The sequence below is a fragment of the Nerophis ophidion genome, linkage group LG05 (assembly GCF_033978795.1).
Source record: "Nerophis ophidion isolate RoL-2023_Sa linkage group LG05, RoL_Noph_v1.0, whole genome shotgun sequence".
NCBI lineage: Eukaryota > Metazoa > Chordata > Actinopteri > Syngnathiformes > Syngnathidae > Nerophis > Nerophis ophidion.
This window is the reverse complement of record NC_084615.1, coordinates 61,956,191-61,972,605: the sequence shown is the minus strand read 5'-3', so window position 1 is coordinate 61,972,605 and position 16,415 is coordinate 61,956,191. Positions and strand designations below refer to the sequence as shown.

Genomic DNA, 16,415 nt, shown 5'->3' with positions numbered 1-16,415 from the left:
TTTTTAAAGTAATATTTAAATGTAATCAACTGCATGGAACCACCAGAGCACCCATCTAAAGTGCAGATATCACACAGGTATTTTATTTTGGTAGGTCGAGTTTCTAACGCAGGAAGTAAAACATCCACGCTGGCACGACTGCTAAGCAACTGTTGAAAAAGAAGTAGTTCCAGATAACACGTTTAATATACAATATTCCAATTATAATACTTCAACATTTATTGACTAGTTAAGTACAAGTGTTGCTAATGGCAGCTGCAGTGGTAAGTTACAATTTAAACTGTCTTTTTATGACCGATAAAAATGTGGTTGGTTAGCTAAGCTTGTGGCTAGTTTTTAATGTAGGACAATGTTTACCGTCGCAGGATTTTCGGAGCCATGTTGACCAGTCGTGCAGATATTCGGAGGAGTTTGTCAACATTTACTATGACTGCGTGGATAAGAAGAGAAGGGTGAGTAGTACTGAGTAGGATATTTTGCCAGAATTCCTTGAGTTTAAAATTAAATGCATTATGTTGTCATGGTAGCTGTTTTGGTTATTTCAGGGGAAATTATTCAGTTTAACTAGTTATTGCACCTGGGGATAGGTTGATTGGCAACACTAAATTGGCCCTAGTGTTTGAATGTGAGTGTGAAGGTTGTCTGTCTATCTGTGTTGGCCCTGCGATGAGGTGGCGACTTGTCCAGGGTGTACCCCGCCCTCCGCCCGATTGTAGCTGAGATAGGCGCCAGCGCCCCCCGCAACCCCAAAAAGGGAATAAGCGGTAGAAATGGATGGATGGATGGATAGTTATTGTTATTAATTATTTTTTTTCAAAGAGTGCACCACTTGGTGGTAAACAGCAGAGGGTTGGTTCAGTCTCAGCAAGTTTTATCTAAAGGAGAACATGATTCGGCTATGTTTTAAAGGCCTTCTGAAATGAGATTTTCTTATTTAAACGGGGATATCAGGTCCATTCTATGTGTCATACTTGATCATTTCGCGATATTGCCATATTTTTGCTGAAAGGATTTAGTAGAGAACATCGACAATTTCGCAACTTTTGGTCGCTAATAAAAAACCCTTGCCTGTACCAGAAGTAGCAGACGATGTGCGTATGACATCACAGGTGTGAGGGCTCCTCACGTCCCGACATTGTTTATAATGTGAGCCTCCAGCAGCAAGAGCTATTTGGACCGAGAAAGAGACAATTTTCCCATTAATTTGAGCGAGGATGAAAGATTCGTGGATGAGGAAATTTAGAGTGAAGGACTAGAAGAAAAAAAAAAAGAAAGGCGATTGCATTGGGAGCGATTCAGATGTTTTTAGACACATTTACCAGGATAATTCTGTGAAATCTCTTATCTTTCTATTGTGTTGCTAGTGTTTTAGTGAGTTAAACAGTACCTGATAGTCGGACGGGTGTGTCCACGGGTGTGTTGACGCCAGTCTCTGAGCGAAGTCACAAAGCTGCAGCAGGACAGAAGCTCCGCCGATCTCCGGTAAGAGGCGACTAATTACCACAATTTTCTCACCGAAACCTGCTGGTTGACAAGAGGTCGGGAACCATGTTCGCTTGACCGCTCTGTTCCATAGTAAAGCTTCACCTCCGGGAATTTTAAACAAGGACACACCGTGTGTTTGTGTGGCTAAAGGCTAAAGTTTCCCACCTCCATCTTTCTACTTTGACTTCTCCATTATTAATTTAACAAATTGCAAAAGATTCAGCAACACAGATGTCCAAAATACTGTGTAATTATGGGATGAAAAGAGACGACTTTTAGCCGTAAGTGGTGCTGGGCTAATATGTCCCCTCCAACCAATAACGTCACAAACACGCGTCATCATTCCGCGACGTTTTTAACAAGAAACTCAGCGGGAAATTTAAAATTGTAATTTGGTAAACTAAACCGGCCGTATTGGCATGTGTTGCAATGTTAATATTTAATCATTGCTATATAAACTATCAGACCGCGTGGTCGGTAGTAGTGGGTTTCAGTAGGCCTTTAAATGGAACGCATAAACTTCGAATTTTGAGTACCAAGGTGCATTTGCAACCAAACTTTTTATATATTCAACAAGCTGCATCTCAAGCAAACACATTGACTAAGTATGCAGTGTACATAATTGAAGTGTACCATAAATATCCTTAGTTATGTCACGCCCCTTTAAAGTACTAGTAGAGTGGAAAAACAAGTTGCCCCTATATTGAAGCTATTATCATTTATATTTGATGTATGGCCCCTTGATGAGGTGTCGACTTGTCCAGGGTGTACTCCGCCTTCCGCCGAATGCAGCTGAGATAGGCTCCAGCACCCCGCTCAACCCCAAAGAAGGAAAAGCGATAGAAAAGGGATGGGATGGATAGATCAAAATAGTATCAATCTCATAGAGATTCCCGAGACATTTGAGCTCGTGATCACGTGATGTAGAGGTAGGAACCACAGATCACTTCATCACCAACAACAATGCAAATAATGCAGAATTTGTGAATTCCTGGATTTTCGTTATTGGCTCTCACATTGTATGAATTTTAAAGAATTTATTTGTACATTATGGTGGAAAATAAGTATTTTGTCAACCATTCAAAGCTCTCATTGATGGAAGGAGGTTTTGGCTCAAAATCTCACGATACATGGCCCCATTCATTCTTTCCTTAACACGGATCAATCGTCCTGTCCCCTTAGCAGAAAAACAGCCCCAAAGCATGATGTTTCCACCCCCATGCTTCACAGTAATTATGGTGTTCTTGGGGTGCAACTTAGTATTCTTCTTCCTCAAAGCAAGACAAGTTGAGCATGGAGCTGGAAACATCATGCTTTGGGGACTGTTTTTCTGGTGAGGGGACAGGACGATTGATCCGTGTTAAGAAAAGAATGAATGGGGCCATGTATCGTGAGATTTTGAGCCAAAACCTCCTTCCATCAGTGAGAGCTTTGAATGGTTGACCAAATACTTATTTCCCACCATAATTTACAAATAAATTCTTTAAAATTCCTACTATGTGAATTCCTGGATTTTTTTTTCACATTCTGTCTCTCACAGTTGAAGTGTACCTATGATGAAAATTACAGACCTCTGTCATCATTTTAAGTGGGAGAACTTGCACAATTGGAGGCTGACTAAATACTTTTTTGCCCCACTGTATAAACGGAATACAATGATTTGCAGTTCATTTTCAACCCATATTCAATTGAATGCACTACAAAGACAATATATTTAATGTTCAAACTCATAAACTTAATTTTTTTTTTCAAATAATAATTATCCTAGAATTTCATGGCTGCAATACGTGCCAAATTAGTTGGGAAAGGGAATGATCACCACTGTGTTACATCACCTTTTCTTTTAACAACACTCAAAAAACATTTGAGAACTGAGGAAAATAATTGTTGAAGCTCTGAAAGTGGAATTCTTTTCCATTCTTGTTTTATGTAGACCTTTTGTCGTTCAACGGCCCGGGGTCTCCGGTGTCGTATTTTACGCTTCATAATGCGCCACACATTTTTGATGGGAGACAGGTCTGGATTGCAGGGGGGCCAGTAAAGTACCTGCACTCTTTTACTACAGAACCACGCTGTTGTAACACGTGGCTTGGCATTGTCTTGCTGAAAAAAGCAGGGGCGTCAATAATAACGTTACTTGGATGACAACATATGTTGCTCCAAAACTTGTTTGGACCATTCAACATTAATGGTGCCTTCACAGATGTGTAAGTTACCCATGGCTTGGGCACGAATACACCCCCATACCATCACAGATGCTGGCTTTTGAACTACGCGCCTATAACAATCCGGATAATTATTTTCCTCTTTGTTCCGGAGGTCACCACGTCCACAGTTTCCAAATATAATTTGAAATGTGGACTCGTCAGACCGCAGAACACCTTTCCACTTTGCATCAGTCCATCTTAGATAAGCTCGGGCCCAGCAAAGCCAGCGCATTCCTTACTGATGTTGATAAATGGGTTTTGCGTTGCATAGTAGAGTTTTAACTTGCACTTACAGATGTAGCAAACCAACTGTAGTTACTGACAGTGGTTTTACAAAGTGTTCCTGAGCCCATGTGGTGATATCCTTTACACACTGATGTCTGTTTTTGATGCAGTACCGCCTGAGGGATCGACAATCCGTAATATCATCGCTTACGTGCAGTGATTTCTCCAGATTCTCTGAACCTTTTGATGATTTTACGGACCGTAGATGGTTAAATCCCTAAATTCCTTGCAATAGCTTGTTGAGAAATGTTGTTCTAAAACTGTTCGACAATTTGCTTACAAATTGGTGACCCTCGCCCCATCCTTGTTTGTGAATTACTTAGCATTTCATGGAAGCTGCTTTTATACCCAATCATGGAACCCACCTGTTCCCAATTAGCCTGCACACCTGTGGGATGTTCCAAATAAGTGTTTGATGAGAATTTCTCAACTTAAACAGTATTTATTGCCACCTTTCCCATCTTCTTTGACACATGTTGCTGGCATCAAATTGCAAAAAAAAAAAATGTTTATCAGTTTGTACATCAAATATGTTGTCTTTGTAGCATATTCAACTGAATATGGGTTGAAAAGGATTTGCAAATCATTGTATTCCGTTTATATTTACATCCAACACAATTTCCCAACTCATATGGAAACAGGGTTTGTAGTTTGTCTATTTGTTGTGTTTGTTTCAGAACCTGACTCGACTGTACTTGGACAAGGCAACCCTGGTGTGGAATGGAAACACCGTGTCGGGACTCGATGCCCTGGGCGAGTTTTTCGAGGCACTGCCTTCTAGCGAGTTCCAAGTTCATACATTGGATTGTCAACCCGTTCACGGTAAGTCGAGCGCGCAAAGAAAGATTATGGCAGAAATGGTAACTAAGTTTATCAACGGGATGACGTTCTATTTGTGGTGGTGGTGGTATGTGTAAATGTGTGACACTGACACATTAAAAATAGCAAGCTGTGGCCACCGTTGGTTTACGTCAGGGGTGCCCATTACGTCGATCGCGATCGACTGGTCGATCTCGGAGGGTGTGTCAGTCGATCTCAAGCCAGGCATTAAAAATATACATAAAAATGAGCAATCATCAATCATACCAAGACTTCACTTTCGTCAGTTGTTTGACATTCTCGGCACCCGAGGATCTTGTGAGATGACCCTGGCTGCTGCGAGCTCATATTTAAGAAAAAAATCACTAACAGGGCGGACGCAGAGAAACACATTTTATTTCTAGAGACTCCGTACCTACTGTCAAAACTCTAAAGACCGACAGCACAGTTCCTGTCTTCACCATAAAAGACCTGTTTCATCCTGCCTGTGCTAACAAAATAAGAGTCTCAGAAAGCTAGCGTGCACAAGCTAGCAAGCTACGGAGTTTGATGCCAATGTATTTCTCCCCCGCCCTCAGCGACCGCTTTCTCACTTGCTTGCCCACCCGCACTCTCACTGACGTCACTCACCTGCTGCCAGACATTAAAGGGCCACACACATATGCTACTCTCATAAAAAAAAAGTTTAAAAACGAGTATGCAAGTTGGACAAATGAGATGCCAAATCCAACCACTTTCATGTGGTATTGGACAGAAAGGAGGACATTTTTTTTCCTCCATTTGAAAATGCGGACGTTATCAGCACCACTGTCTAATTCCAATCAATGCAAGTCATCAGAATCAAATACACCAACTTATATTCTTGTCTTCATGAAAGAAAGGAATCTATGTGTGTTAAACATGCTTGTATTATCATTAAACACCATTAACTTAACAAAAATGTCTCTTTCATAAATAAATAAATATAAATTATAAATAGGAATGAGGTAGATCTCCTCGACTTGGTCAATTGAAAAGTAGCTCGCCTGCAGAAAAAGTGTGAGCGCCCCTGGTTTACGTCATTAATGGGGAAGACGACAAGTGACTTCTTGGTACATTAGTCAATGGCTGGGCTGCTCACTTATCTAAGGCCAACTGCACTTTTTGCCTATCATTCACAATCCTTATTGAAGACCAGAACACATTATTTTTTTTAATGCATTCTAAATAGTAAATAAATCACAATCTGCTTACAATGCTTACAATTAAGATCCTCTATCATCTTTTTATATACAAGCTGTAAGTATTTAACATAACTGGTACATTCAAAACATTTACATATTTTTATAATTTTAAGCATATGGCGGTGCTTAATTTCACATATGCGTCACAGCGTTGGCTTTTTCTTTCAACTACATCACTCAATGCAAACGTCACGAGAGCCAATAAACATAACACATACTGTACAAGGTCTGCGGTCACTGGGATGCCTACTGTTAGGATGTTCTAATTGGCTCGGGGGCCACATGTGGCCTGTTAAACTTTTCAATTTGGCCCGCCGGACATTCCCAAATGATTTTTTTTTCAAATCTTTAAGATGGAAAGTGTAGCTGCCATTATGATGGGCAGTGATGTTTTCTAATTAACTATACTAAGTTTTTCAATGCTTGGAATCTGCATGATATACTAGTTACTATAGTCATCTAATTAGTTACTATGGTCATCTAATTAGTTAATCCAATTAGTCTTCCACCTCAGACGAGGCACCAAGCAGTGTGTCATAAAGTTTTTAGCATTAATCCACCCATCCATTCACTACCGCGTGTCTCTATTGTGAGGTTTTGTATTAGTGTTGCCAAAAATAGATATACCGGCCCCCAGACACATTTTCTTCACAAAATTTGGCCCCCCCGAGTCAAAATAATTGCCTAGGCCTGCTTTAGATGAATGGCTCAGTCCTTGCAAAGGGTTAAAAAAGGGGGAAGGGGTACAAACCAGCATCTTTCACGTTTGCCTTCTGCAAACCAACTTCTCAGTCTATGTCCGTATCATTTTACTATCAAGGTGAGAGGCATTATTTATGATCCAGAATTAAAGCAGCTGAGAATAATACAGCAGCAGCAGGATGTTGCCCCGCTCCGATCAATGCACTGCTAAATGAAAGTCCTTATTGCTAAGACTTAATTATTCAAGTCACGAAATGTATTGTTGGTGCTTTCTCCATGTTTTTTCTTTCCAGGAATACATGCCAGATGAATTGATGACATGGCTCCAATGTTACTTTTACATATACTTTAGATTTCAATAAATGCAATTAGATGTGATCTTGTCTCAAGGATTGTGAATTCTAGGCAAAATGACCCCCAGAAAGTGCAGTTCCCCTTTATAGAGGTACTTTGCATGTCAGGATCTCCTCTCCCTTGCCGAATATTTTGCCTTTCTTCATTGCTTGTTTGATTAGTGAGTAAATGCATGACACAAGGGACACTTGCCATCTTCTTGCCTTTAATGTGTAGCGCGTGGCAATTTTTTTTACATGTCTGTAGCTAACTGAAGACTGCATACAGACACCTCCAGATAGATTTAGTAACATGTCTAAATACAGTACTTAATATAGCAACATTTGCAACACCGATTCCTGCGTTAAGAAGCAAAATTCTGAGGTTTTTTAGTGATGGGTTGCAACAAATGAAAATGTATAAAAACACTGTTGACTCTCAAACCTATTAAGCTTTAATGTAATCTGCAATTGTGTGCCTGCTGCACATTTATTTACAACATTGTGTTCAAATGAATGTAAGTGTTTCGCAACAGTTGGACGCTAACCAGTCTGGCTTTTTATGGGCCTGTGCATTCTTCAGTTTTCCGCCATTCATTGTGGTCTCGCCTCCTTGAATATCAAGATCAATGCCTGGTGTAAAGGCACCACCCACAGAAATGATCAAAGTCTTAAGCTTGAACATCTTTCACAGACCAAGCAACCCGAGGCCAGATGACTTTGTTGGTGGTGACCTGTGGTACAGTCAAGTTTGAGGGGAACAAGCTGCATTTCTTCAACCAGAACTTTCTTTTAACCGCTCAAGCGTCGCCCAACAACGAGCAGCCTGTGTGGAAGATTGCAAGTGACTGTTTCCGTTTCCAAGACTGGAACAGCTGAAGAGTCTCAGCTAAATTGTCAAGTTAGCTTTTTTTTTTTTTTTTTAATAAAATGAAAAATACAAACATTGAATATGAAAAGATATTTATTTTCAGGAAAAGCTTGACAAGGTGTGTGATCATAGTGGAGTGATAATGTACAGAAGTATACAAAAGTTCATGAATCAGTGTTTTCCTCAAAAGGATGAGCACATAGAAAACACTCAAGATATTAACAATCATGTTCCCCTTTTACCAAACTGTTCCTTAGCCTGGTATATTATAGTTATCTTAAAGCACATCCACGATCCACCTTGAAGTAAGCTGCTGCAAGAGAAGCACCTTGAAGTGGCAGTTTCATTTAATAAATGTGTGCTGATCTTCCTGAGTCTCCTGTGGTTCCACACTTGGTCTTACTTTCAGCATGACTTGACTTAAATAGCATGGACAAAAACACGACTTTAGCCAGAATAAATTAAGTGACCGTTGTCAAGCATGACTCCGTAGTGACCAAATGCTTGATGTAAACTTCTCATATGGCAGTTTTAAACAGTGTACTGGTAGTTATGGAGCACTGCAGACTGAAGGCACAGTAACATAAGCAGTACTCAAACTACAGAAGCATTAATATTTCCATAACAGCATTAGTAACACACGAGGTACCAACACACCTTTTCAAAAAGCAGCTACTTCCACACGTCTTTAGACGAGTCTATTTTACTCATGACGGCTACAACCATTTACAACTTTCCCCCGCTGTGCATGTTTTCATTTATGTGCTTTCGGAAGCAGACATACGTTAACAAGAAAACTATTTACAGACAAGTGGTGAAGGCTGCACTCAGTGCATGGAGGTGCTACTTGCCGCCATACATTCTCTCTATGTGGTGAAGATAGTGGTTCTTTAGCTCTTTACGCTTCAGCTTGAATGCGTCCGTGACCAAACCGGTCTCGGGTGTCCATGGCTCGGGACTCAGGTGGACCTTTGCGGGAATCTCAAACCGCTGGAGTTTAACTACGTGGAAGAAAAGAGTAGATGTGTTTCACTTTTGTACATTCACGGCATGATAAACGGGGGTCGGTAGAATTGTCTTACTGTTGGCGGCAACTTCTTTGATCTCCCTGAGAACTTCTTTCTCCATGTCAGGGTGTGTACACAGCTCTTCCCACGGAGCGACTAATCCTCTCTGCTTGGCCACTTCCATCAGACGCTTCTGGTTAGGAACCACAAAGCTGATGACGTAGTTCTGGTCACTGCAAAAGAAGAACGAATACAACACAACAGCTTTTTTTTAAAACAATATTTGAAACTGCAATATTTTTCAAGCTTTCTAGCCAACAGTACAAGTGGAGCAAGAATTGTACTAAGTGTGGTGAGAATCAATATTGGAGACATATTTCAGAAAATGAATTTTAAAGTCTTGTTTATGAGTAATGTGCTACACCTTAGTGACTTTTTGGTATGATTCACTTTATGATGCAAACATTCTGACCCCAAAATTATTCAGTTTGCCCATGAAATAAAGTGGCCTAACAAAGAATCCCACATTTTGGGTGCTGGGCCGTGCTAAGCACTGCTTTATTTGGTGGCTCAGGTTGGAAGAAAGTGAAAGTAATTGCAACTACACAACAATGACGTACAAAATCCATTGTCTACGAACACTACTTTAAAATGGTTCTGATCAGTGTCAAATATTTCTATTCATCTCCACAACCAATGCTCTAGACCAGGGGTCCCTGAACTTTTAGGCTGGGGGCCTGGCTGTATATATTCCAAGCACTGTCATGTTATCAATGAGAAAATGCATTTTTAGAGAATATGATTTGACTGAGCGTCTAGGACAGTGGTTCTCAAATGGGGGTACTTGAAGGTATGCCAAGGGGTACGTGACATTTTAAAAAAAAAAATTCTAAAAACAAAAAAATCCATTATAAATATATTTATTGAATAATACTTCAACAAAATATGAATGTAAGTTAATAAACTGTAAAAAAAAATACAACAATGCAATATTCAGTGTTGACAGCTACATTTTTTGTGGACATGTTCCATAAATATTGATGTAAAAGATTTCTTTTTTTGTGAAGAAATGTTTAGAATGAAGTTCATGAATCCAGATGGATCTCTATTACAATCCCCAAAGAGGGCACTTTAAGTTGATGATTACTTCTGTGTAGAAATATTTATTTATAATTGAATTACATGTTTACTTTTCAACAAGTTTTTTGTGATTTTTATATCTTTTTTTCCCCAAATAGTTTCTAGAAAGACCACTACAAATGAGCAATATTTTGCACTGTTATACAATTTAATAAATCAGAAACTGATGACAGCGTTGTATTTTACTTCTTTATCTCTTTTTTTCAATCAAAAATGCTTTGCTCTGATTAGGGGGTACTTGAATTAAAAAAATGTTCGCAGGGGGTACATCACTGAAAAAAGGTTGAGAACCACCGGACATTGAGAGTAACAAGTAGTAGAAAATGGATTAGAAAGGACAGATTTAAAAAAAAAAATTACAAACAAAATATATATATTTTAACGGGGGCCGGGTTTTGGACGCTGGCGGGCCTGATCTGGGCCGTAGTTTGGGGACCCCTGCTCTCGACAGATGCCACAATACGGACTATAAAGCCATCACTTCCTTTTATCATTTATAAAACAGGTTTCAGACGTATATTCCAATGTTATTTATCACTTTTATTTTGTTAGTTCATTTTTGTAATGACCTCTAAAGTTTACCCTGGATTTTCACCGGATACTCTGTTTCCATTCAAGTCTTTGTGTCGGTGCATAAGAGTACCGCCATGGCGTTTCCGTTCCACATTCTGGTGCTAAATATACACAAGGTTTCTATTTTCATCGGTCGCTGCCGCAGCGCAGTTCAATTTAGCCGAAATCTGCTTGTGTCGGACATAAAGTTACGCACAAACAAATAAATACTTTACTCAAAAGAAAATAATCCGTCTTCAAGGCTGTGATTTACACTTTGAAATGTTCTAATGGGCGGGGATGGTCAACTTCTCAAAGGATTTCAGACTTAGTTTCACTCCGTAGACAAAAATGGAGAACATGCTGGTTCTCGGGTCTTGTTTCAAATACCAGCTGATACAAGGGAGTGGTTGTTATGAGTTAAATGAAATGTGTGTTTACTCACAACACTTACAAGGGACAATGTCACTGTAGTGTGGTTATTCGCTACAAGAAACAGTTCTGCAAGGCCAAACAGTCAGCTTTTCCACGAGTCAAGTTAATTCTTGTCGGTATGGATAGACGATAAAGCTTGAGACGTTCTGCGGTGTTTATTCAAATCAAGTGATTATGTGCGAATTTGCGAGATCTCGTTAAAATCCATGCTATTTCGATGCACGACAAACCGCAACAGAATAGTGGGAACTGGGGTGCATGTTGAACTCTTAACTTATAACAATAATAATTCACCCCTACACAATATCCTGCCCTAATACCCTACTGTGCAATACGTCCGACACTGATTGTTATTTATTACTTCGGTACTCTTGTCTTGTTCTGTATATTGTACAGAATTTAGTATTTCTAGTGTTTTGTATATTGTACAGGATTGCTTATTATTTTTATTAGATAGTAGTCTATTTCAATTGTTATTTTTTTCCTTTATTACCTCGTGTTAATTATTTTACCCCATATTTGTTCCCTCCACCGCACCTTAAATTGGAGTCTTTAATCTCGTTATATACAAATATAATGACATTAAAGTCCATTCTATTTCACTGCAATTACGCCCAGTGGGATTAGAAGGTAGAATTGACACTACTGCCACCTGCTGGTAATGAATAATGCTATGGTTTGGCTTCTAAGAAGACGCCGTTGGCCTCATTTGACGCTGACTTGTGTCTGGTTTGTTACCAAAGAAATGTGAAAAAATGAGCAAGACTCAGCAGAATGGAAAGGATAGGAAATTACCAATGCAATAGACGGTAAATAATGTGCGGCCGCAGTATTCATGGATTTAACAAAAGCATTTGACAATTAATCATGATATTTTAATACAAAAAGTAGAACGATATGGCATCAGAGGTTTGGTATTGAACTGGGTAAGAAGCTATTTAACCAACAGGAAGCAATATGTGAAGATGGGTGAAAATATGTCAACACGGCTAGATATATATATTGTGGTGTACCCCAGGGATCAATACTAGGACCAAGATTGTTCAATCTTTAAATAAACGACATTTGTAAAGTTACAAAGGACTTGAAGTTAGTTTTATTTGCAGACGACACAACTGCTTTCTGTTCAGGAGAGAACACACAGAAGATAATACAAAAAAATAATGGAGGAAATTAACAAATTAAAATAGTGGTTTGATAAAAACAGACTCTTTGAATCTCAGTAAAACTAAAAAAATGCTATTTGGTAAAAGTAAAAAAAGACACAAATACAAAAAGACGGAGTAGATATTGAAAGGGTAAAAGAAATCAGATTTTAGGGAGTATTAATAGATGATAAAATAAACTGGAAATCTCATATACTAAACATACAACATAAGGTGGCAAAAAATATTTCAATAATAAATAAAGCAAAATACGTCCTGGGCCAAAAATCACTTTATATTCTCTACTGCTTGCTAGTGTTACCATATCTGAGTTATTGTGCAGAAATATGGGGAAACAACTACAAATGTGCGCTACACTCGTTAACTGTGTTACAAAAAAGATCAATTTGAATAATACACAATGTATAGAGAACATACAAACCCTTTATTTATTGAGTCAAAAATATTAAAGCTCGATGATTTGGTAAAATTGCAAACAGCTAAAATGATGTACAAAGCAAATTATAACCTGCTACCACACAATGTACAACAATTCTTCTCAACTAAAGAGGAGAAACATAACCTTAGAGGAAAATCTAATTTAAAACATTTGTATGCACGTACAACACTTAAAACCTTTAGCACAGGGGTCACCAACCTTTTTGAAACCAAGAACTACTTCTTGGGTACTGATTAATGCGAAGGGCTACCAGTTTGATACACACTTAAATTGCCAGGAATAGCCAATATGCTCAATTTACTTTTAACTCTATGTTCTTATTAATAATTAATTATATTTATCTTTGTGGAACCACTGATCATCTTAATGATTTCTCACAATACATATAAATTATGAAACAGTTTATCTTCAATTTCGACTCTTTAAAATTCAAAATTCAACCAAAAAAAAGGAGAAAAACTAGCCAATTCGAATCTTTAAAAAAAAATTACAAATAGAATTTATGGAACATCATTAGTTATTTTTCCTGATTAAGATTAATTTAAAAAAATTTGATGACATGTTTTAAATAGGTGAAAATCCAATCTGCACTTTGTTAAAATATATTACAAATTGGACCCAGCTATATTTCTAACAAAGAAAAATCATTATTTCTTCTAGATTTTCCTGAACAAAATTTTTAACAATAAATTCAAAAGACTTTGAAATAAGATTTAAATTTGATTCTATAGATTTTCTAGATGTGCCAGAATAATTTTGAATTTTAATCATAAGTTTGAAGAAATATTTCACAAATATTGTTAGTCGAAAAAACAGAAACTAAAATTAAGAATTAAATTAAAATGTATTTATTATTCTTTACAATAAAAAAAAAGTAAATTTACTTGAACATTGATTTAAATGGTCAAGAAAGAAGAGGAAATAATTTAAAAGGTAAAAAGGTATATGTGTTTAAAAATCCTAAAATAATTTTTAAGGTTGTATTTTTTCTCTAAAATTGTCTTTCTGAAAGTTATAAAAAGCAAAGTAAAACAAAATAATTTATTTTAAAAAAGTGAAGACCAAGTCTATTAAAATATTTTTTGATTTTCAAGTTCTATTTGAGTTTTGTCGCTCTTAGAATTAAAAATGTCGAGCAAAGCAAGACCAGCTTGCTAGTAAATAAATACAATTTAAAAAAAAGAGGCAGCTCACTGGTAAGTGCTGCTATTTGAGCTATTTTTAGAACAGGCCAGCGGGCGACTCATCTGGTCCTTACGGGCGACCTGGTGCCCGCGAGCACCGCGTTGGTGACCCCTGCTTTAGCATATCAGTATGTGGAATTAAATTATGGAATGGATTAAGTAAAGAAGTTAAACATTATACTGATATGATCCAGTTTAAGAGGCTGTTCAAATTAATAGTGCTTACAGAGTAAAGAAGAATAATTATAAGAAACACTTTCAACCTTATTGAAAAGATATTCTTTATATCAGTATGTTAATAACTGAATTAATTACATATTACAAAACTGTTGTGTTACTCATACACGAATGTCATTTTGCTATTTTGCTGTAAATAAGGTCAGTAAATGAATGTATATATTTGTGAACGCTGACGTGGGAAAGGGGTAGGATTAAATAAGCTTTGCTTCTTCCTACTCCTTTTCGGACATGATGTATTGTGAAATGATATGAAATTGCCTGATGTATAATGTTTTAGGAATGTCATGTTTGAAAGAAACTAAGAAAGAAAGAAAAAATGTGTCATGTGACTCACCTGTTTGCATAAACACAGATGTTGTCGATGAGGGAGCTGTTCTTCAGAGCAGACTCCACCTTCCCGAGTGACACATACTCCCCCGCCTGCAGTTTGACCAGGTCCTTCTTACGGTCTGAACAAGAGGGAAAGGATTAAGAAGAGGATGCAAGTCATGTCTGTGTGAAGACTGAAGTCACACACACCAACTATCTGCAGACATCCATCTGGGTAAACCTCGCCAACATCTCCTGTACAAAACCATCTCTGACCGCTCTCGTCCACAAAGAAGTCCTCCTCTTTGCTCTCGTACTTAAAGTAGCCCATGGTCACGTTGGGGCCGCCAACCAGGATCTCTCCTCTTGGGTTGGGCTCATCTTTGCTGGTGTAGCCGCCTGATAAAAGCAGCAAATGTGGAAAAAAAAGGTAATCCATAAGAGCTTCTCATATTGGAATGTGAACAAGAGGCAACAAGTCTGACAAGGACGTACCCTCAGCCCAGTCCCGCAGTCTGATCTCACAGCAAATGAGTGGTGCTCCTACACGACCCGTGCTGTTGTCTGCAACTGGGATGCAATCAAGTCAGAAACATGCTTAAGTTGACTGCTATTTTGAAGTCTTAGCCCAAGACCATACACATTTTTTATCAAACTAAAACTAGTCCACATGAAAACTCAACTGGTGGCTGTAAAAGTATGTTCAGCCTAATAAATGAGTGAGTTTCCATGGTTGCAGAAATCTGGATTAGTTACATCTCCACATAGTCACAATCCAAAAAACACTTCTAAACATGTTGAACATCAGCACTTGAATTTGAGCAATGTTAGTGAACATCTTTCTAAAGCTATGTTAAGACAAATAATGCAATGCAATGACCATAATGTCTGCGGTTTCCCCCCCCCGACAATTTCAAAAACGCTGCAGCTGATTTATGGACTTTAAGGGTTCTTGTCGCCAATTAAATGTAGCCTTGATTCGTCAGACCAAAATGAAATAATTTACTTTAAACACACAATCAGTGAGCGAAAGCAAACCATTGAAAAAAAAAAAAAAAGTGTTGCTGCACAAAAAGGAATTCCACTAATGGGCCTTAAAAAGCTGGACAAAGCTATATGCTGTGTTATAGGCACTGTCTTTTGTCAAATTTGAGTGAACACAAACATACTGTGTTAATATAATAGCTCATGTGTCAGTGTGTACACAGACAGGTGCAGTCATATGTACAAAATAAAAATTTGTCCGAGTGACCATCAGTTTCTTGGTCACCTCCCTGACTAGACAGCAATGTCCAGAGACATCCTGGATGAAAACAAACACTTCCACCCAACCTGATGGAGCTTGAGAGAGGTGCTAAGCAGGAGAATGGGTAAAACTGGCCAAAGATAGGTGTGCCAAGATTGTGGCATCTTATTCAAAAAGACTTGAGGCTGTAATTGCAGCCAAAGGTGGATCAAGAAAGTATTGAGCAAAGGCTATGACTACTTATGTACATGTGATGTTTTACATCCAGGATGTTTCTGTGAGGATAGAGGGAAAGATGAATGCAGCAATGTACAGAGACATCCTGGATGAAAAGCAACGCTTCCCAGCCAATCTGATGGAGCTTAAGAGGTGCTGCAAAGAGGAATGGGCGAAACTGCCCAAAGATAGATGTGTCAAGCTTGTAGAATCATATGCAACAAGACTTGAGGCTGTAATTGTTGCCAAAGGTGCATCAACAAAGTATTGAGCAAAGGCTGTGAATACTTATGTACATGTGATTAATTTAGTGTATTTTTAATTAATTTGCAAAATAAAAACTGTCATTGTCATTATGGGTTATTGTCTGTAGAATTGTGAAGACACGAATTGATTCCATTTCGGAATAAGGCTGTAACAAAGTGTGAAAAAAGTGAAGCACTATGAATACTTTCCGAGTGCATTGTACACTCAGAGTCTGGATATTATAGTTTTACACAGAAAGACTAATTTTCTATACCATTTGTCCTCATTAGGGTTATGGGTAAGCCGAAGCC

At 38.2% G+C, this 16,415-nt stretch overlaps 2 protein-coding genes across 3 annotated transcripts in view; one reads left to right on the top strand and one right to left on the bottom strand.

The window, feature by feature from the left end:
• Nucleotides 1-96: 96 nt before the first annotated feature.
• Nucleotides 97-8,294, top strand: nxt2 (nuclear transport factor 2-like export factor 2). Its single transcript, XM_061901718.1, has 4 exons — nucleotides 97-263; nucleotides 366-452; nucleotides 4,655-4,799; nucleotides 7,748-8,294. The coding sequence occupies exons 1-4, from the start codon at nucleotides 249-251 to the stop codon at nucleotides 7,930-7,932; spliced, it is 432 nt and encodes a 143-aa protein (XP_061757702.1). The 5' UTR covers nucleotides 97-248; the 3' UTR covers nucleotides 7,933-8,294.
• The window catches only part of acsl4a (acyl-CoA synthetase long chain family member 4a), a 26,597-nt gene continuing 18,181 nt past the window's right edge, over nucleotides 8,000-16,415 (bottom strand). The window contains exons 11-15 of one of the 2 annotated variants that reach the window (XM_061901715.1): nucleotides 14,892-14,966; nucleotides 14,607-14,795; nucleotides 14,422-14,536; nucleotides 9,007-9,164; nucleotides 8,000-8,925 (exon numbers count right to left, since the gene is read on the bottom strand). In XM_061901715.1, coding sequence (XP_061757699.1) covers nucleotides 8,768-8,925; nucleotides 9,007-9,164; nucleotides 14,422-14,536; nucleotides 14,607-14,795; nucleotides 14,892-14,966 — 695 coding nt within the window. In that variant the 3' untranslated portion in view covers nucleotides 8,000-8,767. The remainder of the gene's footprint in view (nucleotides 8,926-9,006; nucleotides 9,165-14,421; nucleotides 14,537-14,606; nucleotides 14,796-14,891; nucleotides 14,967-16,415) is intronic. The other variant, XM_061901716.1, reaches the window with a different exon arrangement.